The 24,585-nt window shown below is 55.2% G+C and overlaps 1 protein-coding gene across 1 annotated transcript; it reads left to right on the top strand.

Annotated features, from left to right (window-relative positions):
* Positions 1-102: 102 nt before the first annotated feature.
* IBA57 (iron-sulfur cluster assembly factor IBA57) lies at positions 103-7,763 on the top strand. The gene is made up of 4 exons (XM_078881666.1): positions 103-696; positions 1,693-2,051; positions 5,028-5,215; positions 6,134-7,763. Exons 1-4 carry the CDS (start codon positions 272-274, stop codon positions 6,350-6,352), a joined length of 1,191 nt encoding a protein of 396 aa, XP_078737792.1. The 5' UTR covers positions 103-271; the 3' UTR covers positions 6,353-7,763.
* The last annotated feature ends 16,822 nt before the right edge of the window (positions 7,764-24,585 follow it).

The following is a 24,585-nucleotide window of genomic DNA, read 5'->3' as shown; positions in this document are numbered from 1 at the left end:
TCTGGCATAAGTGGCATATGAAACTAGAGGATTTCCCTCCAGTTCTAACATGCATAGCGTTACAAAACTAGAGGATTCCCTCCAGACCCTGGCATTTGGAGCTCGCTGAAGTCCGGACCCGGCGTTCGCAATGCCGCAAGCGTCTTTAACTCTCAGCCCTGAACTTTACCGGCCGCTCCACGCGACGAATATTCTGCCGCTTTAAGTGCCAGCTGTTTATCAAACAACGCAACGACAACAACGAACAGCAGCAGCACATCTATCACGAGCCATGTATTGGCTGGGTCCCGTGGCGCTGAGCGTCAGCCGAGTAGGCCGCACTCGGGGTCCGCGCAGCCTACCCTCTTGCCTGGCGGCTCTGCGGGGTCACGGCGCGCCCTTGGCGGCCGGGGAGTGCAGGGCGGCGGGGTCCGCGCCTCGGCGTGGACCGCGTGAAGACGCCCTTCGCTGCTTTCGGCTGCCGCAGCGCGGAGTCGTGAGGGTGGACGGGAAAGACTCGGCGAGCTTTCTGCAGGGGTTGACGACTGGGGACATGGCCCCGTTCATGGAGACTGGCGGTGGTGATGGTGAAGGTGGTGGTGGTGGTGGTGAAGGTGGCGGTGATGGTGTTGTTGGTGATGCTGCTGGTGGTGGCGGTGTTTATGGACACTTCTTGAACGTGCAGGGACGGGTCATGTACGACGCTTTGTTTTACCGGTGAGTGGCTTGGGGTTCACGTTCATCTGCATCATTCATCGCTTTGTGAATAGTCGAGCGGCGTTGTGGGGATCGCCCCTCACCTCCGATTTGCACGTTTTGGCCACGTACGGCGCGAAAGAAGTTCAACGTACAGTACATAGACTCACACAGAGACCCATAGATCCACACAGACCCATAGACCCACACAGAGACCCATAGACCCACACAGAGACCCATAGACTCACACAGAGACCCATAGACCCACACAGATCCATAGACCCACACAGAGACCCATAGACCCACACAGAGACCCATAGACCCACACAGAGACCCATAGAAACACAGAAACCCATAGACTCACACATACACCCATAGACTCACACAGAGACCCATAGACTCACACAGAGACCCATAGACTCACACAGAGACCCATAGACTCACACAGAGACCCATGGACTCACACAGAGACCCATAGACTCACACAGAAACCCATAGACTCACACAGAGACCCATAGACTAACACAGAGACCCATAGACCCACACAGAGACCCATAGACTCACACACAGACCCATAGACTCACACACAGACCCATAGATTGTTGTCCTTCCCCGCATCTCCGATTAGCACGGTAGGCTACGTATGGTGCGAAAGAAGTTCAACATACAGTGTACAATTAACTCTCGTGGATAACTGACTACCATCATCCTCCACTCAACATCTTGACGACAACAATAACAACTCTTAAATACCCTTTGGTTCTTTCGGTAAAGTCACGTCGGATTTCTCCAGTAGAAACAACTGTTCTGATTTTGAACATCATCGTCAACAACGTTTTAGGAACGTTTGACCACCATTAAATTCACAAGTGATGATGATGGTCATCTTTTTGTGACAAGGGGGAAATAATGGATGGTCACGGTGATAACTGTCATTCAAAATTAGCTGATTGCGAAAAGTTTTGCCGGCAAACCGTGGACCTTTCACCATCACTGCCCCCCCCCCACCGTTCTCAGGATACAGGTGGCCACTCAGCCCGACCCAAGCATTCTCATCGAGTGCGACACCAGCATCATCCAGGAGCTGCAGAAGCACCTGAAGATCTACAAGATTCGGCGGAAGGTCACCGTGCGCGACCCCGACCCGCCGCTGCACGTCTGGGCAATCCTGCCGCCCGACGGGCAGCTCCTGCCGCCCCACCTGGGGGTCGCGTTGAAGGTGGACGGGTCGAAGGTGGTGGCGGCGTGCCGAGACCCCAGGACCGAAGCCATGGGCTGGAGGCTGGTGCTGGACTCTGCGTGCACGCCCGCGGAGTGGCTTCCTGACTGCGAGATTGGAGAGCTGACAGATTACATCAAGCATCGCTACCGGCTGGGTGAGCTTCTGACCAGAGGTCGAAAATTTTTTTGATTCCTTACCCGTACCCGTACCCGGCCGTACCCGTACCCTACCCGTACCCGGCCGGGTATCGGGTAGTGTACGGGTATCGGGTACCTGATTGCGACCTCTGGGATGAAGCCATGTTGCAGGCGCGGGTGGGTTGATTCTAGGAACTTGAATTGTTGAGAAGAGACAAGACGTTGGGAAATGAGTGACAAACGGTGACTCACCAGTGACTCACGGCCTACCCGTACCCGTCCGCACCAGGGTCGCAAATGGGTACCCTTACCTGTACCCGGCCGGGTACGGGTAGCCGGATATCGGGTAGGGTACGGGTATCGGGTACCCGGTTGCAACCTCTGCTTCTGACGTTCTAGCAACGTAAACCGCCCGCCCCCCTGCCCGTCGTTGGCAGACTGATGCCCCCGGTGTGCTGTGTCCGCCTTGTGCCACACAGGGACAGCTGCCATCAGGTGGCCCCTGGTGGAGGGCCACTCGGGATGGGCCCCATCGAGATGTACCGTGGCAATGGAGTCGCGTGTAAATATTAAGTGGTGGTGATGATGATGTTCAATGTATGTGTGTTGAACTTCTTTTGCACCATACGTAGCTGACCGGAGTAATCGGAGGTGCGGGGGAAGGGCAACAAACGAAACACAAAAAGCAGTTCTAAAGAAATGAGTTTTCCCATCTAGATTTAAAAGTGCGTAGTTCCAGTAGCTTCCTAATATTAGTAGAGACCCATAGAGACTAACAGAGATCCAGAGACTCCTATAGAACCATAGCGACCCACAGAAACCCACAGAGACTCATAGAAACCCTTATATTGATGTTGAACTTCTTTTGTACCTCTAATTCTAGATTTGTTTTTACCGAAAAAACCTAAGAATATGATTCTTTTGTGCCGTACGTAGATAACCGTGCTAATCGCAGGTGCGGGGGGAAGGACAACAAACTAAATGCAAGAAGCTGTTGGAAAGAAATGAGTTTGTCAATCTCGACGATGATTTAAAAGTGCACCGCTCCACAGCGGCTTCCTAATATCGGAAGGGAAGAGCGTTCCAGACGGCCGCAGAAGCAGCGCGTCTGAAAGCGCCGCGCGGTGCGGTGTGACCGCCGCCTTTGACCTCGCGCCTCTTGGCTCGGAGGTGGGAGCGCTGATCTGGCACGGCTGGGATTCTGTCCGGGTTTCGGCAACCTGTGAGGATTAACAGGTTGTCCTGTGCAGTAAGTTGATGATCTCAGTCCATCGGCTTCTACTGGCACGTTATACTTTGATGTGGCGGTTAAAAAATATTTATATCTGAGCACTTAAACATTGAAAAAACAGCTATAAATTGGGTAGATTTGGTTTTCATCAAAATAATGTGGGAAGTTTTCAATAAAAGCGATGAACTGGGGCACACCACCGCCCCTTCAGCCAGCCCGCTCTTTTGATTACTCGCCTGCAGTGAGAAATCTTGCCGCGGCATTTTCCCGTGTCCAGATTCGGATTCGATCCCAACTCTAAAGCCAATCCAAGTCGCTTGCAGTGCCGCTCCATCTGTTGCCGTTAGCCAACGCAACGGCGGAATTGCGCAAGAAGCTCTTTCAGCGCTGTCGGCTTGCGGGCGCGCGAGACTGTGAGATAGTGCGGACAGTCGCCTGTCAGTCGATCGATCGATCCTCGTTTCGCGTGCCAACGTCGGCCACGGAAAATGTCGTGTGGCGGTGCACGATACAACGGGACGGGAACGGCACGGGGGAGCCATGCGGCAACTTAGCGGAGTGAAAGCCACGTCCTCCGATGTGCCCTTTTCATTCTAACATTCTGTCCTTACTGAAACGGAACTTAGGCGCAGCGCCTTAACCAAGGTGCGTTACGGAGAATTAGCAACGGCGCAACGCGAGTGTGTGAATGTGACGGCGGAGACGAGGCGAATGAAAGGGATGAGCGGGAGGAAGCGATGGGGGCGAATCTGTGATGATGCCGTGGGCATCGGTGGTAGGGAAATTGATGACGGTAAACGACGATGATTGAATGGCGGTGAATGAGTGATAGCCGTGTCATGTGAATATGAAGAGGGAACAGGAACGGTGATGGTGGTGGTGGTTATGAGGGGGGGGGGGGGAGACTGAGGGGGGGTCGTGGGGGTGAGGAGCGGAAACTCGTGAGCGAAAGTGGTAATACCAATTGACATCTATTTGTACTTCGCCGTACGCTAATGTCCCAAGGTGACCGCTTAATGTGGAGGGGGAAATTTGTCCCAGTGAAGGTGTGGGGGGGCAAACCGCGAGGACACACAAACTCTCCGCACGGCAGAGGTCGCAAACGTGTTTTGATTCCTTACCCGTACCTGGCTGCACCAGGGTCGCAATCGGGTACCCGTACCCTACCCGATACCCGGCTACCCGTACCCGGCCGGGTATCGGGTAGGGTACGGGTACGGGTACCTGATTGCGACCTCTGGGATGAAGCCATGTTGCAGGCGCGGGTGGGTTGATTCTACGCACTTGAATTGTGAGAAGAGACAAGACGTTGGGAAATGAGTGACAAACGGTGACTCACCAGTGACTCACGGTCTACCCGTACCTGTACCCGGCCGCACCAGGGTCACAAACGGGTACCCGTACCCAGCCGGGTACGGGTAGCCGGGTATCGGGTAGGGTACGGGTATCGGGTACCCGATTGCGACATCTGGGATGAAGCCATGTTGCTGGCGCGGGTGGGTTGATTCTATGAACTTGAATTGTGAGAAGAGACAAGACGTTGTGAAACGAGTGACAAACAGTTACTCACCAGTGACTCACGGCCTTCCCGTACCCTGCCGCACCAGGGTCGCAAACGGCTACCCGGCCGGGTACGGGTAGCCGGGTATCGGGTAGGGTACGGGTATCGGGTACCCGGTTGCGACCTCTGCCGCACAGGCGCCGACCGCGATTTTCGTTTGAGCGTCGTCCAATCGCCCTCTGCTCCGTCGCCCGCTTCCAGGCATCGCCGAGGGCGTCAAGGACCTCCCCCCGGGGGTTGCCCTGCCGCTGGAGTCGAACCTGGTCTACGCCAACGGCGTCAGCTTCAGCAAGGGCTGCTACCTGGGCCAGGAGCTGACGGCGCGCACGCACCACACGGGCGTCATTCGCAAGCGCCTCATGCCCGTGTCGCTGCTGCGCCTGCCGGAGGTGAGATGTGGGGGCCACGGCCGTCTGAACGACGCAGGCCTGGGAATCGCTCGCGGTCGGGCAATGTTCGTGTCGTCTTCTTTTTAAATCCTTTATATTAAGTTCACTTGCTTGCTTGCTTGCGCGCTTACGACCGTGCAAATCTTTCGGTCGTTTTTTTAACCCACTTTCCGTGATCCAATCGAGCTGACATTTTGCACACAGACTCGTTGTGCGTGACAATTTCTTTTTGTGAAAATTTTTTTCCATAACTTTACACTTTTTAGGAAAATTTGTTTTATATTTAATTACCAATTGCTTAATGGTGGCAGGCAATCATCTGACCCATAGGTGGCAGCCATCTCAAGCCAGAGGACGAGAGGACTCTAGCCACCACGCATATAAAGGATTTATAGTGAAAAACTTTGTTTTTACGGGTTAATTTTTTTATTTTTAAGAAATCCATGAGTGCAGGGCCCTCCCAAAGTGGCCCGAAAACGGCAGGCAGGCAGGCAGCAACAATCGGCACCGTCTACGGATGTTGTAATCGTTTAGAATTGTGTAATATTTGTTGCTTTGTAGCAATTGATGAGTACAGGGCCCAAAAGGCACAAAAACGCGAGGCAGCCAGCAACAATCAGCACTGTCTACGGATGTTGTAATCGCTTAGAGTTGTGTAACATTTGTTGCTTTGTAGCAATTGATGAGTAGAGAGCCCCAAAAAGGCACAAAACGCGAGGTAGTCAGCAACAATCAGCACCGTCTACGGATGTTGTAATCGCTTAGAGTTGTGTAATATTTGTTGCTTTGTAGCAATTGATGAGTACAGGGCCCAAAGGCCCGAAAGCATCATATCGCAGCGTTACTAATGGTATAGCGTGTGGCGCGGTTTTAATTTGCTCGCTTACTCCATCCCCCCCCCCCCCCCCCTGTCAACAGGGCGCGAGAGTCGTGGAGGGGGCGGCCGTCACGACCGCGGACGGCAAGTCCGCGGGGAAGCTGCGTGCCCACGAGGGCGACGTGGGGCTGGCTCTCGTTCGACTGGCTCACGCTGACGAGCAGCTGCACGTGAGCGCCGAGGGCGGCCACCAGCTCGGGCTGAAGACGTCCGTGCCCGGCTGGTGGCACAAAGAAGACGGCGGAGACAAAAATAAATAATTTATTATAGTTTTTTCTTTTTTCCCCCACACTGGCACAACCAAACTGTGCCAGGACTGTGCCCAAGCGGGCCAGGAGAGGCACGAGATTTGTTTTTCTCCCCCCTCTTTCTGCAGAAACGCGAGCTGCGTGTGGCGCGGGTCGAGTTTGCGTGTTGGGTTACGAAAACGGCGGGGGAGCGTTTTGCACTGAGGGGGCGCCGCTATGCTTTTGTGAGCGGAGCACCGCTTGGGGATTTCGTTTCTCCCCCCCCCCCCCGCACAACCACGTCCCGGTGTGCCTCGCACTGTGGCCGCCGCGGCTACTCGTTGCCTGGCCACCTACTCCACGGTCTGCCGGGGACCCTCTAAGTATTTCTGCGTCCTGCACTCCACGTCCACGAAGCTAGTCGACCGGGCTGTGGCTACCAGGCACGAGGTCATCTCCACTGCTGCTGCTGCTGCTCCACCAGCGACACGGAAACAACACCACCCCCCCCCCCCACCGGCTGTATGATTTCATGCACTTATTTACTAAAGTCTCTGGAAATTGAAGGGGCTAAAAAGTTGAAGGATGCTGCTGTTGGGAATTGAGTGCCATTCTTCACCTGAGCAATTCACACACACACACCCCCCCCCCCCCCCCCCCCCGGAGGGCATTGTTGTTGTTGTTGCTGGCAATCGTTGCTGGCAAACTGTCACCGCCAATAGTTGCTGCTGCTGTTGCTGCACCGTTTTCCATGCAAACCAATTGACGTGCCAGCCCCAACCCCGAATACGTACAAATCTGACTCCATCCCACCTTGCCCCATTCGCCGCTAACTTTCAACGGCGGAGCCCAGTCGCCGTTCGCCGTTCAAACGGCGCTTTTCGGCAAAACTCCGTTGTCCGCTGCCTGGCCAGAGCCCTCCCCGGTCACCGCGTCTCCGTGCCAGCGTCGCAACGGGGCGGCTCGCGAGTAAAACCGCGTCGCGGGCGACGGTTCCTGGCAACGGTCGCTTGGGATGTTTGGTGTACCGCGGCGCACGGCTCGATTCAGTTCTGATGGGGTGGGGGGGGGGTTGCCCCCGGGGAATTGTTTCGGGTGATGCCGCTACCGCTACTGTGTTGTTCACCTTCGATTATTATTTAAGTTCCGAGGTTTTTTTTTGTAAGTACGGGGACTGCCCTACTTACGAACGAGTTAGGTCTCAGAGGTACTGTTCGTGAGTCGATTTGTTTGTAAGTCCAACTTTACTCCTGTCGATTCCTAACGCGTTGTACGGCGTGTTACACGAAACACGGGGAATGGTTTTAAAAGTTGTATCATCTCCTGCAGATATAGATGCCACTGGTTCTTCACATTCTGTAGATGTAGATGCCACTGGTTCTTCACGTTCTGCAGATGTAGATGCCACGGGTTCTTTACGTTCCGCAGATGTAGATGCCACTGGTTCTTCACGTTCTGCAGATGTAGATGCCACTGGTTCTTCACGTTCTGTAGATGTAGATGCCACTGGTTCTTCACGTTCTGCAGATGTAGATGCTACTGGTTCTTCACATTCTGCAGATGTAGATGCTACTGGTTCTTCACGTTCTGCAGATGTAGATGCCACTGGTTCTTCACGTTCTGCAGATGTAGACGCCACTGGTTCTTCACGTTCTGCAGATGTAGACGCCACTGGTTCTTCACGTTCTGCAGATGTAGATGCCACTGGTTCTTCACGTTCTGCAGATGTTGACGCCACTGGTTCTTCACGTTCTGCAGATGTAGATGCCACTGGTTCTTCACGTTCTGCAGATGTTGACGCCACTGGTTCTTCACGTTCTGCAGATGTCGATGCCACCACTGCCATCTCTTGCGTGGCGGTTGAACTTAACGACTCTCGGTTTGTATCTCTGAAAGTTTGTCAGTCGAATGTTTGTAAGTCGAGGAGTCCTAGTACGTCCGTTGAACTTCTTTTGCGCCGTACGTAGCCAACGGCGGCTCGATCGTGCGGTGAGCGCACGCGGGGCGAAGGACAACGAAAACTGAAACGCACAAATCGGTTCTAAGGAAGTTGTCTTCAACGTGGCTTTAAAAGCGCGTAACGGAAATAAACCCGGGCTTTGTTCACGTTGACCCCCGCGGCGGCGATTGTATCTGTGAATGGTCGAACGCGACAAAAACGGACAAAAAATTGTCGGTTCTTGAAAGGGAGGAGGAAATCCGTTATCGTTTAAAAAAATTATATTGAACAATTTTTCCGTGAACGCGCACGCGGACAAGGGAAGCTTTGAAGAAAACGACGAATAAGACGACACAGACACTCAGTGGGGTGGGGGGGTTGAGCAGTTGATGGTGGGGGGCTTGGTGGTGGGTTGATGGTGGGGGGCAAGCCACGCTCATTGTTACATCAACTGTAAAGAGAGCGGCGAGCCAAGGATGGGATATTTTTGGTTCGTTTAATTTTGTCATTGCGATGCATTCTGCCACTCGAGGAAACGCTTTTCTTAATTTGACCAGGAATTAATTTATAGGGAAATGGGGGGCTGGGGTGGCCCTCAAACATTTGAATCTTGATCAAGGAAGTGTGGGGGGGTGTCAGCCCCCGTCAGCCCCCTTCAGCCACCCCCCCGTAACCACCTCCCTCAATGCTCTGTGGAGTTTGCTGCAGATGTAGATGCCACTGGTTCTTCACGTTCTGCAGATGTAGATGCCACTGGTTCTTCACGTTCTGTAGATGTAGATGCCACTGGCTCTTCACGTTCTGCAGATGTAGATGCCACTGGTTCTTCAGTTCTGTAGATGTAGATGCCACTGGGTCTTCACGTTCTGCAGATGTAGATGTCACTGGTTCTTCACGTTCTGCAGATGTAGATGCGACTGGTTCTTCACGTTCTGCAGATGTAGATGCCACTGGTTCTTCACGTTCTGTAGATGTAGATGCCACTGGTTCTTCACGTTCTGTAGATGTAGATGCCACTGGTTCTTCACGTTCTGCAGATGTAGATGCGACTGGTTCTTCACGTTCTGCAGATGTAGATGCCACTGGTTCTTCACGTTCTGCAGATGTAGATGCCACTGGTTCTTCACGTTCTGCAGATGTAGATGCGACTGGTTCTTCACGTTCTACAGATGTAGATGCCACTGGTTCTTCACGTTCTGTAGATGTAGATGCCACTGGTTCTTCACGTTCTGCAGATGTAGATGCCACTGGTTCTTCAGTTCTGCAGATGTAGATGCCACTGGGTCTTCAGTTCTGCAGATGTAGATGCCACTGGTTCTTCAGTTCTGCAGATGTAGATGCCACTGGTTCTTCAGTTCTGCAGATGTAGATGCCACTGGTTCTTCACGTTCTGCTGATGCCACCACCGCTATCTATTGCGCGGGGCGGTCGAATTTTCTACACTCGGTCCGAACGGGCAGCTGGACATCCAGGACAGGCTTTGTTCGCATCTCTGAAAGTTCGACTGTTCGTAAGTAGACGAGTCCGTGTCCAGCAACGTGTCAAGTACACTCAAGCTGGGGGCGGGGGGCGGGGGGAAGAGGTTTGGAACCGAGTCTCCCTTACCCAAGCACATCAGCGGCTCTCCAAGCCAGGTTTGGAGAAGTCCCAAAACTATTTATAGATCGCAGCTGTGACACCAAAGACACAGATCCCCGTCACCCCCTCCCCTCCGTGTAGCCTTGACAGGCTGTTGGGGCAAGTGCTGTTAGCGAGAAGCGCCTATGAAGGCCGGAACGGCTAACACCGTGCCTGGCCGCCTTTGTCTCCCCAGTGGCGATGTTTTAAACACCGCACCGGGTATTCATTCGGATAATCGTCACCGGTGTTGGTGGCCGTGAGCGGGAATCGAACCCGGGTCGCCGGGTTCGTAGCGCAGTGTGATAACTACTACACCACCGCTCCCCGTATAACACCATATACACACCACACGGACACACGTACACACACACCACACGTACACACTGCACACCACACGCACACCACACACACCACACGCACACCACACGCACACCACACCCACCACACACACCACACACAAACCACACCACACGCACACCACACACGCACACCACACGTACACCACACGCACGCCACACGCACGCACACCACACGTACACCACACGTACACCACACACACACCACACGCACGCACACCACACGTACACCACACGTACACCACACACACACCACACACGCACACACACGCACTACATAGACACGAGAGAGAGAGATGTGGATGGACACGAGGCTCACTGAGTGACAAGGGTAGTTGGCCGCGATCTCAGCAAAACCCAGCGCTGTGGTTGTGGTGGTGGTGGGGCTGGTGGTGGTGGTGGGGCTGGTGGTGGTGGTGGGGCTGGTGGTGGTGGTGGTGGGGCTGGTGGTGGTGGGGCTGGTGGTGGTGGTGGTGGGGCTGGTGGTGGTGGGGCTGGTGGTGGTGGGGCTGGTGGTGGTGGTGGTGGGGCTGGTGGTGGTGGGGCTGGTGGTGGTGGGGCTGGTGGGGCTGGTGGTGGTGGGGCTGGTGGTGGTGGTGGGGCTGGTGGTGGTGGTGGTGAGGCTGGTGGTGGTGGTGGTGGGGCTGGTGGTGGTGGTGGGGCTGGTGGTGGTGGGGCTGGTGGTGGTGGGGTTGGTGGTGGTGGTGCTGGTGGTGGTGGGGCTGGTGGTGAGGCTGGTGGGGCTGATGGTGCTGGTGGGGCTGGTGGTGGTGGGGCTGGGGTCACGCTCCTCATTGCGGCCGCCCCTCAGTGGAAACACATGTACAAGTCTCCCCCCGTAGCCAAACGCCTTGGTGACCTCCAGTGGACGTTGCCATCGGCTGTGTGGCTCAGCCGAATTTCGCCAGGGGTAACAGACTTTGTGCATGTCCTGCCGTGCCAGGGAGGATCTGCCCCACCGGTACTTACACTGCCAGCGGCTCAAACCAATGTTCCGCCTTTTGGGGGACATCTTCAGGAAACTGGGGGTGCCCTTCTACAACAGCAGCTTCGTATATGGGGTGGTGCCTTACCTGGCTAACAAGCGCCATGACCTCGCCAACTTCGCCTGTGCTCAGGCGAAGTTGGCGGTGTACAGAACGAGGAAGAAGATGCTGGAGGGTGACACTGACGGCTGCTCCGTGCTTCCAGTGTTCAGGGGCCTGCTCAAGGCGCGGCTCCGGCTGGAGCACGCCATGTACCACACACATGTCGGTGATGTGCGCGTCTTCTTCGAACGCTGGGGAGCCGGAAAAGCCACGTGAAGTGTCGAATGCCCGTTGGCAGGAAGGAGGTCACGGGACGGATCCAGCAGGTGCCGTGGGTTGACTGACTGAGATGACGACTGGCAGATGACACCACGCAAAGATCCCCCGTGTAGCCTTAACAGACTGTAGGGGCAAGTGCTGTTAGCGAGCACCTATGAAGGCCGGTACGGCACACAAGAGGGTGGGTGGCCAACACCACGCCCGGCCGCCTTTGTCTCCCTAGTGGCGATGTTTACACACCGCACCAGGTACTCATTTGAGGCTGAGTCGACCTAGGGGAGGCTCAGAGCCGGTTCAGATAATCGTCACTGGGTGTTGGCCGTGAGCAGGAATCGAATCCGGGTCGCCAGGTTCGTAGTGCAGCGTGCTAACCGCTACACACACAGACACACACACACAGACACACACACTCACACACAGACACACACTCACACACACACTTGTCACACACACAGACACACTTGTCACACACACTCACACACTGTGTCTCACAGATACACACACACACTCACACACAGACACACACTCACACAGACACACACACATTGTGTCACACACACACACACTTGCCACACACACAGACACACTTGTCACACACACTCACACACTGTGTCCCACACTGTGTCTCACAGACACACACACACAGACACACTCACACAGACACACACACTTGTCTCACACACACACACCCTGTGTCACACACACACTGTGTTTCACTGACACACTCACATATACTCGCACACACTCGCACACACTTACACTTGTCTCACACACTCACACTTGTCCCTCCGGGGGACGGTCGTCGTCACCTCCTCTGCCTAAAAATAATCGCCGCCTCCCCTCATGCGCACCACAACAGCCGCGCCGAGCCACAGCTCAGCCGCGCAGAGCCGAGCAGAACCGGGACACAACCGCGCTGCACCGAGTGGAACCGAGTTACAGTCGAGCCGAACCGAACCACAGCCGTGCCAAACCGAGCTACAGCAGCACCAAGCCAAGCGGAACCGATCCACAGCCGTGCCAAACCGAGTAAAACCGAGTTACAGCCGCGCCGATCTGAGCCACGGCAACACCGAGCCGAACGTAACCGAGCCACAGCCGTGCCGAACCGAGCCACAGCCGTGCCAAACCGAGCCACAGCAGCACCAAGCCAAGCGGAACCGATCCACAGCCGTGCCGATCCGAGCTACAGCAGCACCAAGCCGTGCCGAACCGAGCCACAGCCGTGCCGATCCGATCCACAGCAGCACGAAGCCAAGCAGAACCGAGCCACAGCCGTGCCAAACCGAGCCACAGCAGCACCAAGCCAAGCAGAACCGATCCACAGCCGTGCCGATCCGAGCTACAGCAGCACCAAGCCGTGCCGAACCGAGCCACAGCCGTGCCGATCCGATCCACAGCAGCACCAAGCCAAGCAGAACCGAGCCACAGCCGTGCCAAACCAAGCCACGGCAGCACCGAGCCTCGGCTGAGTCGCGTCGATGGAGGTCCAGGGGGGCGGGCGCCAGCACGACGCGGCTCCCGCCTTCGTGCTGGCGCCGTCGTCCGCGTCGCTGCTGCCGAGCGAGTTCTGTTGCAGAGGTACTGCTCGTAAGTCGATTGGTTCGTAAGTCCAACTTTACTCCCCGTCGATTCCAAACGCGTTTTACGGCGTGCACACTAAACATGGTAAGTGGCTGTGAAAGTTGTGTCATCTCCTGCAGATGTAGATGCCACGGGTTCTTCACGTTCCGCAGATGTAGATGCCACTGGTTCTTCACGTTCTGCAAATGTAGATGCTACTGGTTCTTCACGTTCTGTCGATGTAGATGCCACTGGTTCTTCATGTTGTGTAGATGTAGATGCCACTGGTTCTTCACGTTCTGCAGATGTAGATGCCACTGGTTCTTCACGTTCTGCAGATGTAGATGCCACTCGTTCTTCACGTTCTGCAGATGTAGATGCCACTGGTTCTTCACGTTCTGTAGATGTAGATGTCACTGGTTCTTCACGTTCTGCAGATGTAGATGCTACTGGTTCTTCACGTTCTGTTGATGTAGATGCCACTGGTTCTTCATGTTGTACAGCTGCAGATGTAGATGCCACTGGTTCTTCACGTTCTGCAGATGTAGATTCCATTGGTTCTTCCCGTTCTGCAGATGTAGATGTCACTGGTTCTTTACGTTCTGGAGATGTAGAAGCCACTGGTTCTTCACGTTCTACAGATGTAGATGCCACTGGTTCTTCACGTTCTGCAGATGTAGATGCCACTGGTTCTTCAGTTCTGCAGATGTAGATGCCACTGGTTCTTCACGTTCTACAGATGTAGATGCCACTGGTTCTTCACGTTCTACAGATGTAGATGCCACTGGTTCTTCACGTTCTGCAGATGTAGATGCCACTGGTTCTTCAGTTCTGCAGATGTAGATGCCATTGGTTCTTCCCGTTCTGCAGATGTAGATGCCACTGGTTCTTTATGTTCTGGAGATGTAGAAGCCACTGGTTCTTCACGTTCTGCAGATGTAGATGTCACTGGTTCTTCGCGTTCTGCAGATGTAGATGCCACCGGTTCTTCACCTTCTGTAGATGTAGATGCCACTGGTTCCTCACTTTCTTGCAGATGTAGATGCCACTGGTTCTTCACGTTCTGCAGATGTAGATGCCACTGGTTCTTCACGTTCTGCAGATGTAGATGCCACTGGTTCTTCACGTTCTGCAGATGTAGATGCCACTGGTTCTTCACCTTCTGTAGATGTAGATGCCACTGGTTCCTCACTTTCTTGCAGATGTAGATGTCACTGGTTCTTCACGTTCTGCAGATGTAGATGCCACTGGTTCTTCGCCTTCTGTAGATGTAGATGCCACTGGTTCCTCACTTTCTTGCAGATGTAGATGCCACTGGTTCTTCACGTTCTGCAGATGTAGATGCCACTGGTTCTTCACGTTCTGCAGATGTAGATGCCACTGGTTCTTCACGTTCTGCAGATGTAGATGCCACTGGTTCTTCACGTTCTGCAGATGTAGATGCCATGGGTTCTTCACGTTCTGCAGATGTAGATGCCACTGGGTCTTCACGTTCTGCAGATGTAGATGCCACTGGTTCTTCACGTTCTGCAGATGTAGATGCCAACACCGCCATCTATTGCACGGCGCTTGAACTTACGACTCTCGGTCCGAACAGGCAACTGGACATACGGACAGGTTTGTCCGTATCTCTGAAAGTTCGTAAGTTGAATGTTCCTAAGTAAAGGAGTCCCTTACAGAGCAACAACCGTGATGCTCCATGGAGGTGGTTGACGAGCTGAGTGATTGCGTCAGGACGAGTAGCAGAGTGGTGCATCATCACTGTCGTAATGATGATGATGAACAGTGAGTTAATACCTCAGTGGGCTTTGTCTGGTAGGATGGGGATGGTTTAGTTGTATTTGTTTGTGTTTGAGTTATACATGTCCTAATACGTGTGGCATTGTCTTGGTACTGTTTGCTTTTGGCCGTTCTCCGGTCTGACACTGGTGAGATTACCATAGGTGGGACAAAGTCATTGTTATGCAAGTCCAAGTCGAGTCGCAAGTCATCAAATTCATGACTCGAGTCTGACTCGAGTCCAAGTCACATGACTCGAGTCCACATCTCATAGGTGGGACAAAGTCATTGTTATGCAAGTCCAAGTCGAGTCGCAAGTCATCAAATTCATGACTCGAGTCTGACTCGAGTCCAAGTCACATGACTCGAGTCCACATCTCATAGGTGGGACAAAGTCATTGTTATGCAAGTCCAAGTCGAGTCGCAAGTCATCAAATTCATGACTCGAGTCTGACTCGAGTCCAAGTCACATGACTCGAGTCCACACCTCTGGAGATTACGTCCTAAAGAAGCATGTCACCGGCACCGGAGTTGGCCAATCCGTCTCAAAGACAATCAAAATGTTATCAGAGCGTGTTTGTTTGCATTTTCACCATAAACACGCGTGGATAATGCAGACTCGATTCCTTCGCAAACGGTTTCTATTTGGTGTTAGAACATCTGCACACCTCGTGTGTTATCGCCAGCGCTGTGGGGCCACTTTGTTGAGCTTCTATCATTTGTGGCAGAGGTCGCAACCGGGTACTCGATACCCGTACCCTACCCGATACCCGGCTACCCGTACCCGGGTACGGGTAGCCGTTTGTGACCCTGGTGCGGCCGGGTACGGGTACGGGTAGGCCGTGAGTCACTGGTGAGTCACCGTTTGTCACTCATTTCGGGTAGGGTACGGGTAGGGAACGGGTACCTGGCCGGGTACGGGTACCCATTTGCGACCCTGGTGCGGCCGGGTACGGGTAAGGAATCAAAACCCGTTTGCGACCTCTGATTTGTGGTGGGGCAGGTCGCTTCTGAAAGATAAGTGAATGCCTCAGTGGGCTTTGTCTGGGTAGGATGGGGATGGTTGAGTGTTGTATTTGTTTGTGTTTGAGTGATTTGTTTACCTTTCTTGTACGTTGCACTCCTATCGTGTGTGTTGTACTGTTTGTTGTTGTTGTTGGTTGTTGGTTGTTGTTGTTGATTGTTGTTGTTGGTTGTTGTTGTTGATTGTTGTTGTTGTTGTAACGTTCTGACCCCGTGCCTCGACTGGACATCTGTGAGAAAGAGCTTTATAGCTCATCAGATTCCTTTAGCTTAAATCAATATTCTGTTTCTGTAAAGCCTCGATTAGTTTGATATCACTTTGCATGCCAGGTCTGGAGGGAAATCCTCGAGTTTCATACGACTGTGCGTGTCAGATCCGAAGGGAAATCCTCGATTAGAGTTTGATATCTGTCCCAGGCGTCCCAGTCCCTCTCACCCAGAGGTCGCAACCGGGTACCCGATACCCGTACCCTACCCGATACCCGGCTACCCGTACCCGGCCGGGTACGGGTAGCCGTTTGCGACCCTGGTGCGGCCGGGTACGGGTACGGGTAGCCCATGAGTCACTGGTGAGTAACTGTTTGTCACTCATTTCCCAACGTCTTGTCTCTTCTCACAATTCAAGTTCCTAGATTCAACCCACCCGCGCCTGCAACATGGCTTCATCCCAGAGGTCGCAATCGGGTACCTGATACCCGTACCCTACCCGATACCCGGCCGGGTACGGGTAGCCGGGTATCGGGTAGGGTACGGGTAAGGAATCAAAACCCGTTTGCGACATCTGCTCTCACCTCTCACTCCAAGTCCCAATGTCATTATATTTCTCCGCTTCCCTGTTTCCGAACAATCAACCTCTGACCTTTCCCAAGCATCCCTCTGCCTCTGCACAGGAGGGCATGCGTCTGCCAACTCACCCACGCACCCAAACCCGGTGCAACAGTTCGGTCATTGAAACCATCCACTGGGTGATGTTGTCCTAATTTCAATGGAATTAGAGAACCTTTTAATAAATGTACGGATCAAATGGACTGAAGGTGTTCCAAAATTAATCGCCCGGCGATTAATTTCTCGTACAGCCCCCCCCCCGCCTCCCCCGACCCTGTCCCACCTTGAGAAGTTTAAGGATCCGCCTCTGCTGGACAATCTGTGAAAAAAGAGCTTTATAGATCATCAGATTCCTCCTATAGCATAAATACAGCTTCGGATTCTCCAAGCGAACGGCTGGCTTGAAGTTCGGCTTTCAAGCGAGGCTGCTTAGCTCGCCGGGAGCGTCGCCCCAAAGCGACTGCCCCGGGCCCCGCGCTTTGGGGGGCTCCTCCGTGTTTCGACGTCTCCCCCGCCGCCCTCGCCCCGCCATGGATGACCCCGGTGTTACCACAATACGATTCACTTCTTCTCGTCGAGCCCGTTCCACAGGGACCGCCCATCCACCCGCGGTGCCGCGGGGGGCAAGCAACTGCAGGGCTGCGCCTTTACCAACCCCCCATCGACCTCTCGACCGTTGCATCTCCCCACCACCCCCTCCCGCCCCCTCCTGGCGTGCTCGCCCTTAGCGGACGGCGACCGGTCGGCAGAGGGCATCGAGCCGGCGACCTCTGACCCCGACCGCCGGTGGGGGCAGCAGGAGCAGCGGAGACAATCGGACTCTGGCCCGCGGTCTGCCCCCGACGACGCCCAGTCGCTCGTCCACCGCAAGCGCCACGGCACCGCCGGCGGCGGCGTCTACGACAACGACAGCAGCGTCAACTCGCACAGCGGCGACGACGACGGCTCGTGTCGGCCATCCGCCCTCATGACGACCACCGCGGCCGCCGCCGCCGGCACGCATCATCAGCAGCACCGCGACCAGAGCCACAGCGAGACGCCCGGCGTCTTCACGGTGACCGAGGGCAAACACGCGCGGCTCAGCTGCCGCGTGACGGGGAAACCGAAGCCCGAGATCGTGTGGATGAAGAGCGGCGTGGGGCTCCGCAGGGGCCGCCGCTACGTGATGTACGAGGACGACGCCGGCGGGGGAGGACTCTTTGTGCTGCGCGTTCTCTTCTGCCGGCAGGAGGACAACGGCTTCTACACCTGCTCCGCTTTCAACGCCATCGGGCAGACCTTCAGCGCCGTGCAGCTCGTCGTGAACGGTAACCGCGAGTCTGCGTCGCCTCTTGCCCACGGCAGACTGAACTCCGGCCACCAGGTTCTCTCTCGCTCTCTCGCTGTCTCTCTCTCGCTCTCTCTCTCGCTCTATCTCTCTCGCTCACTCTTGCTCACTCTCGCTCTATCTCTCTCTCTCTCTCACTCTCTCTCTCTCGCTCTCTCTCACTCTCACTCTCTCTCTCGCTCTCTCTCTCGCTCACTCTCGCTCTATCTCTCTCGCTCTCGCTCTCTCTCTCGCTCTCTCTCTCGCTCTCTCTCTCTCTCACTCTCGCTCTCTCTCTCGCTCTCTCTCTCGCTCTCTCTCTCGCTCTCTCTCTCGCTCTCTCTCTCTCGCTCTCTCTCTCGCTCTCTCTCTCTCTCACTCTCGCTCTCTCTCACGCTCTCTCTCTCGCTCTCTCTCTCGCTCTCTCTCTCGCTCTCTCTCACTCTCGCTCTCTCTCTCACTCTCTCGCTGTCTCTCTCTCGCTCTCTCTCTCGCTCTCTCTCTCGCTCTCTGTCACTCTCTCTCTCACTCTCTCTCTCTCGCTCTCTCACTCACTCACTAGTTCTCTCTCGCTCTCCCTCGCTCTCTCGCTCTCGGTCGGCCGAGGTCTGTCGCCAAAAAGCCGTGCGGTGCACCACGGCGCAAATACATTGGCTAGGGAGTAGCGAGCGCGTTCAATGCATGTTGAACTTCTTTTGCACAGTACGTAGCTAACCGTGCTCAATCGGATGTTCGAGTCCCTGCCACACGAGCGCGAGCGGACGCCACGCCGGGGGCCTAAAAATGTAAAGGCATGAAGTCGAAAGAGTTAGAGACGGTGGGGCGTCATCAGGAAGGAGGTGGGGCATAATTAGGGAGGGGCTCACAGGAAGGGGGCGGGGCATCGCCAGGAAGGGGGCGGGGCATCGCCAGGAAGGGGGCGGGGCTTCGTCAGGAAGGGGCGGGGCATCGCCAGGAAGGGGCGTGGTCTAACCAGGAAGGAGTGGGGTCTAAGTAGTAAAGCGGTGGAGCATGAGGAGGAAGGGGGCGGGGCATCGTCAGGAATGGGGCGGGCCTCACCAGAAAGGGAGCGGGGCATCGCCAGGAAGGGGCGTGGTCTAACCAGGAAGGGGCGGGGCTCCCCAGGGAGGGGGCGGGGCATCGCCAGGAAGGGGCGTGGTCTAACCAGGAAAGAGTGGGGTCTAAGTAGTAAAGCTGCGGGACATAAACACGGAGGGGTAGAACTTTTCCTCCTCTTCTCCTCCCACGCTACAAATGCGTTTCCAATTGTGTAAGCCGTTCCCACGTGGGTAGGTTGTAGAGACTCATAGAAACTCATAGAGACTCGTAGACATTTGTAGAGTCTCAGGGAGATTCGTAGATACTCGTAGAGACTCACAGATACTCGTAGAGACTCGTAGAGACTTGTAGATTCTCCTAGAGACTTGCATATACTCATAGAGACTCGTAGAGACTTGTAGATACTCATGTATACTCATAGAGACTCACAGATACACGTAGAGACTCGTAGAGATCAAAACGCGCCGTTGTCTCCCCCCACCAGAGCCGCAGCTGCTGTTCAAGAGCCGCCTGCGCGACGTGGAGGTGCGGGAGCGCGGCGTGGCCACGCTGGAGTGCGAGGTGCCCTCGGCGGGCCTGTCGGCGCGCTGGTTCCTGGAGGACACGCCGCTGGCGCCCGGCCACAAGTACGGCATCGAGGCGGACGGCACCAAGCGCCGGCTCGTCATCCGGGACGTGACGGCAGACGACGACGCGGTGTACGTCTGCGAGACGCGCGGGGGCAGCCGTACCGTCGCAGAGCTCTCCGTCAAAGGTGGGATCGAGCGTTGCTCCCTCTCCGTCTTCTTTATTCCGATCCGAAAACAGAATGTTTTCGCCAAGGTAGGCCCTGGACATTGGCTCCTCCCACCCTCAGCCAGTATATATACGAGGACTGTTTTCTTGGAAGTTCTCATTTACTTGATACAGCTATCGTGCTGTGACGGTTCCACCTGAAGACGGAAGCTTGTGTCGTGATTTTTATTTTATTTTTTATTTTACTTTCATGAATTTTAATTTTTTACCTACGGGACTTTACCGAAAAAACCTAAGAATATGATTCCTTCTTCCTGTCTGGAATCAGAATGTTTACGCCGGTGGGAGGGGTGGGGGCGAATCCGAAGGAGCGAGTTTTCGATCTGGATGACGTGAACAAAGGGACGGGGCTGCTAACGGTGGCTTGCTAAACACGGGGGAAGGAGAGAGGCGTTCCAGACGGCCGCTGTCTCTCGTTCGATGGCTGTGGCCAAAAAAAGGCGCGGCCGTAATGGGAGAGAGATGTATACTGGATGTGGTGGGCCGGGTGGGGATAGATAAATATGTCGGGTAGCTGTTGCACTCCAGTAGGGGGCACGTCACAAGCAGCATCCCAATATCTTCTTGGTTCTTTCGGTAAAGTCACGTAGAATGGAAATAATAAAATAATAAAAATAAAACATAATAAAATCATTCTCACGACGTTTCGGCCACAACGCAAGCAGCCGTCCTCAGGTGAAGAACAGGTCTTAGAGTCGCGGCATCTCTTCAGAAAGGTAAGCGACTCGATTAGCTGAGCCTTCTTATCACGGAGCTTGTTGAAGGATCTTAAAGTTTTGTGGAATCCCACCCCGTAGTGGCGGTTAAATTCCGATTTAAAGCTTTCGTGACTGCAGAGATTCATCTTCTTGGTTCTTTCGGTAAAGTCACGTAGAATGGAAATGATAAAAATTAAACATAATAATATAATATAATTTTATCGAACCCACGACCTCCTGCACACCAGGCGAGGTAGTCAACATCTCGCCACGGAGAGAGAGAGACACGCAAACTCCAAATATACAGCAGCAGGCGTCAGGGTCGAACCCACGACCTCTTGTAAACCAGGCGAGGTAGTTAATATCTCCTAGCCACCGTGATGATGATGACGATGAGAGAGAGAAAGACACGCAAACTCCAAATATACAGCAGCAGGCATCAGGGTCGAGATCGAACCCACGACCTCCTGCACACCAGGCGAGGTAGTTCACATCTCACCACGGAGAGAGAGACACGCAAACTCCAAATACACAGCGGGCGTCAGGATCGAACCCACAACCTCCTGCACACCAGACGAGGCAGTCAACATCTCGCCACGGAGAGAGAGAGACACGCAAACTCCAAATATACAGCAGGCGTCAGGATCGAACCCACGACCTCCTGTATACCAGGCGAGGCAGTCAACATCTCGCCACTCCCTACAGGGCAGATCGTGCAGAAGCTGCCGCGTCTCGTGGAGGTGCGGCAGGGCGAGGGGTTGACGCTCTCCGTGGAGGTGGAGGACTCCTTCCTCGAGGGCGAGTGGCTACGCGACGGCGTCGTCGTCGTCGCGACCTCGACGACGACGACGACGGCGCGCGGACGAACGCGCACGCTCGAGATCGCCCGCGTCGCTCTCGGGGACGACTGTGACGTCACCTTCAAGGCCGGGGAGTCCTGGACCACGTGCAAAGTCCGCGTCAAAGGTACGGCCCCCGCCCCCCCCCATTGTTCCTTATGTTGCACGAGCGCCATGATTCTGTCCGTCTGGATAATGGATTGGTGTCTCTCCCTTCCTCCTCCTCCCTCCATTCTCTACCTTCTCCCACCTCCTCCTCCTCGCTCCTCCCCTCTCCCACCTCCTCCTCCTCCTCCTCCATTCATCCTTCCTCCTCCCACCTCCTCCATCCTCCCTTCATCTTCTCACCTCCTCCTCCTCCCTCCATCCTCTCACCTTCTCCTCCCCTCCCCTCTCCCACCTCCTCTCTCCTCCCACCTCCTCCCACCTCCCAGTGCCGACTCCTCGATGGCCGCCGTCCAATTTCCACGTGCGCCGGGTGAGCTACAGCTCCGTGTCGCTGGAGTGGCGGGCGCCGCCCATCGACGACGACCACGAGGCCGTCGACGCGGCTCGCTACGCGGTGGAGATGCGCGCCCGGGGCGATCGAGCGCCGTCGTGGGTGGACGTGAGCGGGCCCGGCGCTCGCACCGAGCTCACGGTGGGCGGCCTGCAGACCGGCGCCGAGTTCGAGTTCCGCGTGGCCGCCGTCGGCGCCCAAGGCGGCAGGGGTCCCTTCGCCGCGCTGCGGGGGCCCGTGCTCGTCAGTAAGTCGATAAAAAATAACGTGAATTGATGAAGTGAAAAAAAATCTGTAATAAATGTCGGTTGTTTGAAATGCGTAACCGACGTTGCAGAGCCGGCCCAGCCACTAAGCGACCCTTGCAATTGCAAAGGGCCCCGTGGCCAGCAGAGGGCCCCCTAGAGTCACTGCTAGCTCGTGGGTGAAACAAATCATACATCAAAGGGGCCTCCAACCAAATTTTGCTTAGGGCCCCCAAAGGTCTAGGGCCGGTTCTGCGACGTTGTCACGCGGTTAGAACACGCACAGACGTCTACGTCTCGAGTTGCCTGGCTGGCTGCTGGCTGGGCACCTCTCGACGCCAATGCTATTTGTAGGAACCTCCTGGTTACCACCAGCCCACAGGGGATTATTGTGTCCGTCGTGCAGGGAGGGGCTAGGTGGGGAGGGAGGGGCTGGGTGGGGAGGGAAGGGTGGGGAGGGGCTGGGTGGGGAGGGTGGGGCTGGGTGGGGAGGGTGGGGAGGGGCTGAGTGGGGAGGGTGGGGGAGGGGAGGGTGGGGCTGGGTGGGGAGGGGAGGGTGGGGAGGGGCTGGGTGGGGAGGGTAGGGGCTGGGTAGGGAGGGTGGGGGGTGAGAGGGGTGGGGCTGGGTGGGGAGGGGAGGGGCTGGTCACCCCGTGGTGCCCTTATAAAACTCAACGTTTAACCTACTCACGCCGGCTTGTGCCCGCCCTCACAGTCGGGCATATTTGCGGAATACACCACGCCGCCGTTGACCCTGGCCATTGACCGAGCAACCCAACGTTCCTACCAACTCCCTCCGCAGGAATGTGTTAACTCTGCCGTTGTTGTTGTTGCGAGTTGCTGCTGCGGGCACCTCGCCAGCGAAGCTAGCTGGGTAACTGGCTACGAGTTTTGGGCAGCCCTTCCACCAATTTTGGCCGGTTTGCAATCGGGTAAGGCCCCGAATGGCGCCAACGCACCTTTCTACTGAACGAGACTGTTAGCTCTTCAAGTCCCCACGTGTGCCTGTATCTGTACGCATGTCTGTATCGGTACGTATGTGCGTGTGTGTATGTTTTTTTGTGGGGAGCGGTAGTGTAGTAGCGATGAGCGCTACGCTGCGCTACAAACCCGACCATCCAAGTTGAATTCCCGTTCACAGCCACCAACACCAATGACGATTATCTGAACCGGTCCTGGGCCTTCCCTAGGTCGACTCAGCCTCAAATGAGTACCTGTTGCAGTGTGTAAACATCGTCACTCGGGAGACAAAGGCGGTCGGGCGTGGTGCTGGTCACCCACCCCCTCGTGTGCCGTGCCGGCCTTCACAGATGCCACTGGCTAACAGCGCTTGCCCCGACAGTCTGTTAGAGGCTATACGGGGGATCTTTGTCTTTGTTGCTTTAGTGTGTGTGTGTGCGCGCGTTCGTGTGTGCACGGTATATTTTAGGGACACGTTAACACGGACCACAGGGGCTGTGTCACGTGGTCGCGGTGTCGCGTTACACGGCACAAAAGCAGTCACCGTTTAATTTCAGCCGAGTCTGTCCAGGGTGGCGGGGGGGGGTCAAACGGACTCGGAGAAATATTTGTTCCGTACACAGCACACCACGTCCAGTATCGCTCTCTCTCTCTCTACGTCTCTCTCGCTTGCTCGCTACGGCTGCCGCTGCGGCCGGTACCCGTCGCGTCGTGCCACATAGCAGAGGTCGCCAGAGGTGTGGACTCGAGTCATGTGACTTGGACTCGAGTCAGACTCGAGTCATGAATTTGATGACTTGCGACTCGACTTGGACTTGCATAACAATGACTTTGTCCCACCTCTGGAGGTCGCAACCGGGTACCCGATACCCGTACCCTACCCGATACCCGGCTACCCGTACCCGGCCGGGTACGGGTAACCGTTTGCGACCCTGGTGCGGCCGGGTAGGGGTAGGCCGTGAGTCACTGGTGAGTAACCGTTTGTCACTCATTTCCCAACGTCTTGTCTCTTCTCATAATTCAAGTTCCTAGAATCAACCCACCCACGCCTGCAACATGGCTTCATCTCAGAGGTCGCAATCAGGTACCCGATACCCGTATCCTACCCGTACCCGTTTGCGACCCTGGTGCGGCCGGGTACGGGTACGGGTAAGGAATCAAAACCCGTTTGCGACCTCTGCCACACAGACTCATTATCAGCGGCCACAATCCATCCACTGCTGGATGAAGGCCTCCTGCACAATTCTATATTTGAAGCTTTCGTGACTGCAAGGATTCACATTCTTGGAGTGTTTTCGGTAAAGTCACGTAGGTAAAAAATAAAAATTTATGAAAGTAAAATTAAAATAAAATTAAAATCACGACGTTTCGGAGGCAACACAAGCTTCCGTCTTCAGGTGGAACAGTCACAGCACGATAGCTGTATCAGCTGGCGGTAAGCACAAGCTTCTCA

The sequence above is a fragment of the Lampetra fluviatilis genome, chromosome 62 (assembly GCF_964198595.1).
Source record: "Lampetra fluviatilis chromosome 62, kcLamFluv1.1, whole genome shotgun sequence".
Classification (NCBI taxonomy): Eukaryota; Metazoa; Chordata; class Hyperoartia; order Petromyzontiformes; family Petromyzontidae; genus Lampetra; species Lampetra fluviatilis.
The sequence above is the reverse complement of the archived record's forward strand: the minus strand, read 5'-3'. Positions and strand labels throughout refer to the sequence as shown.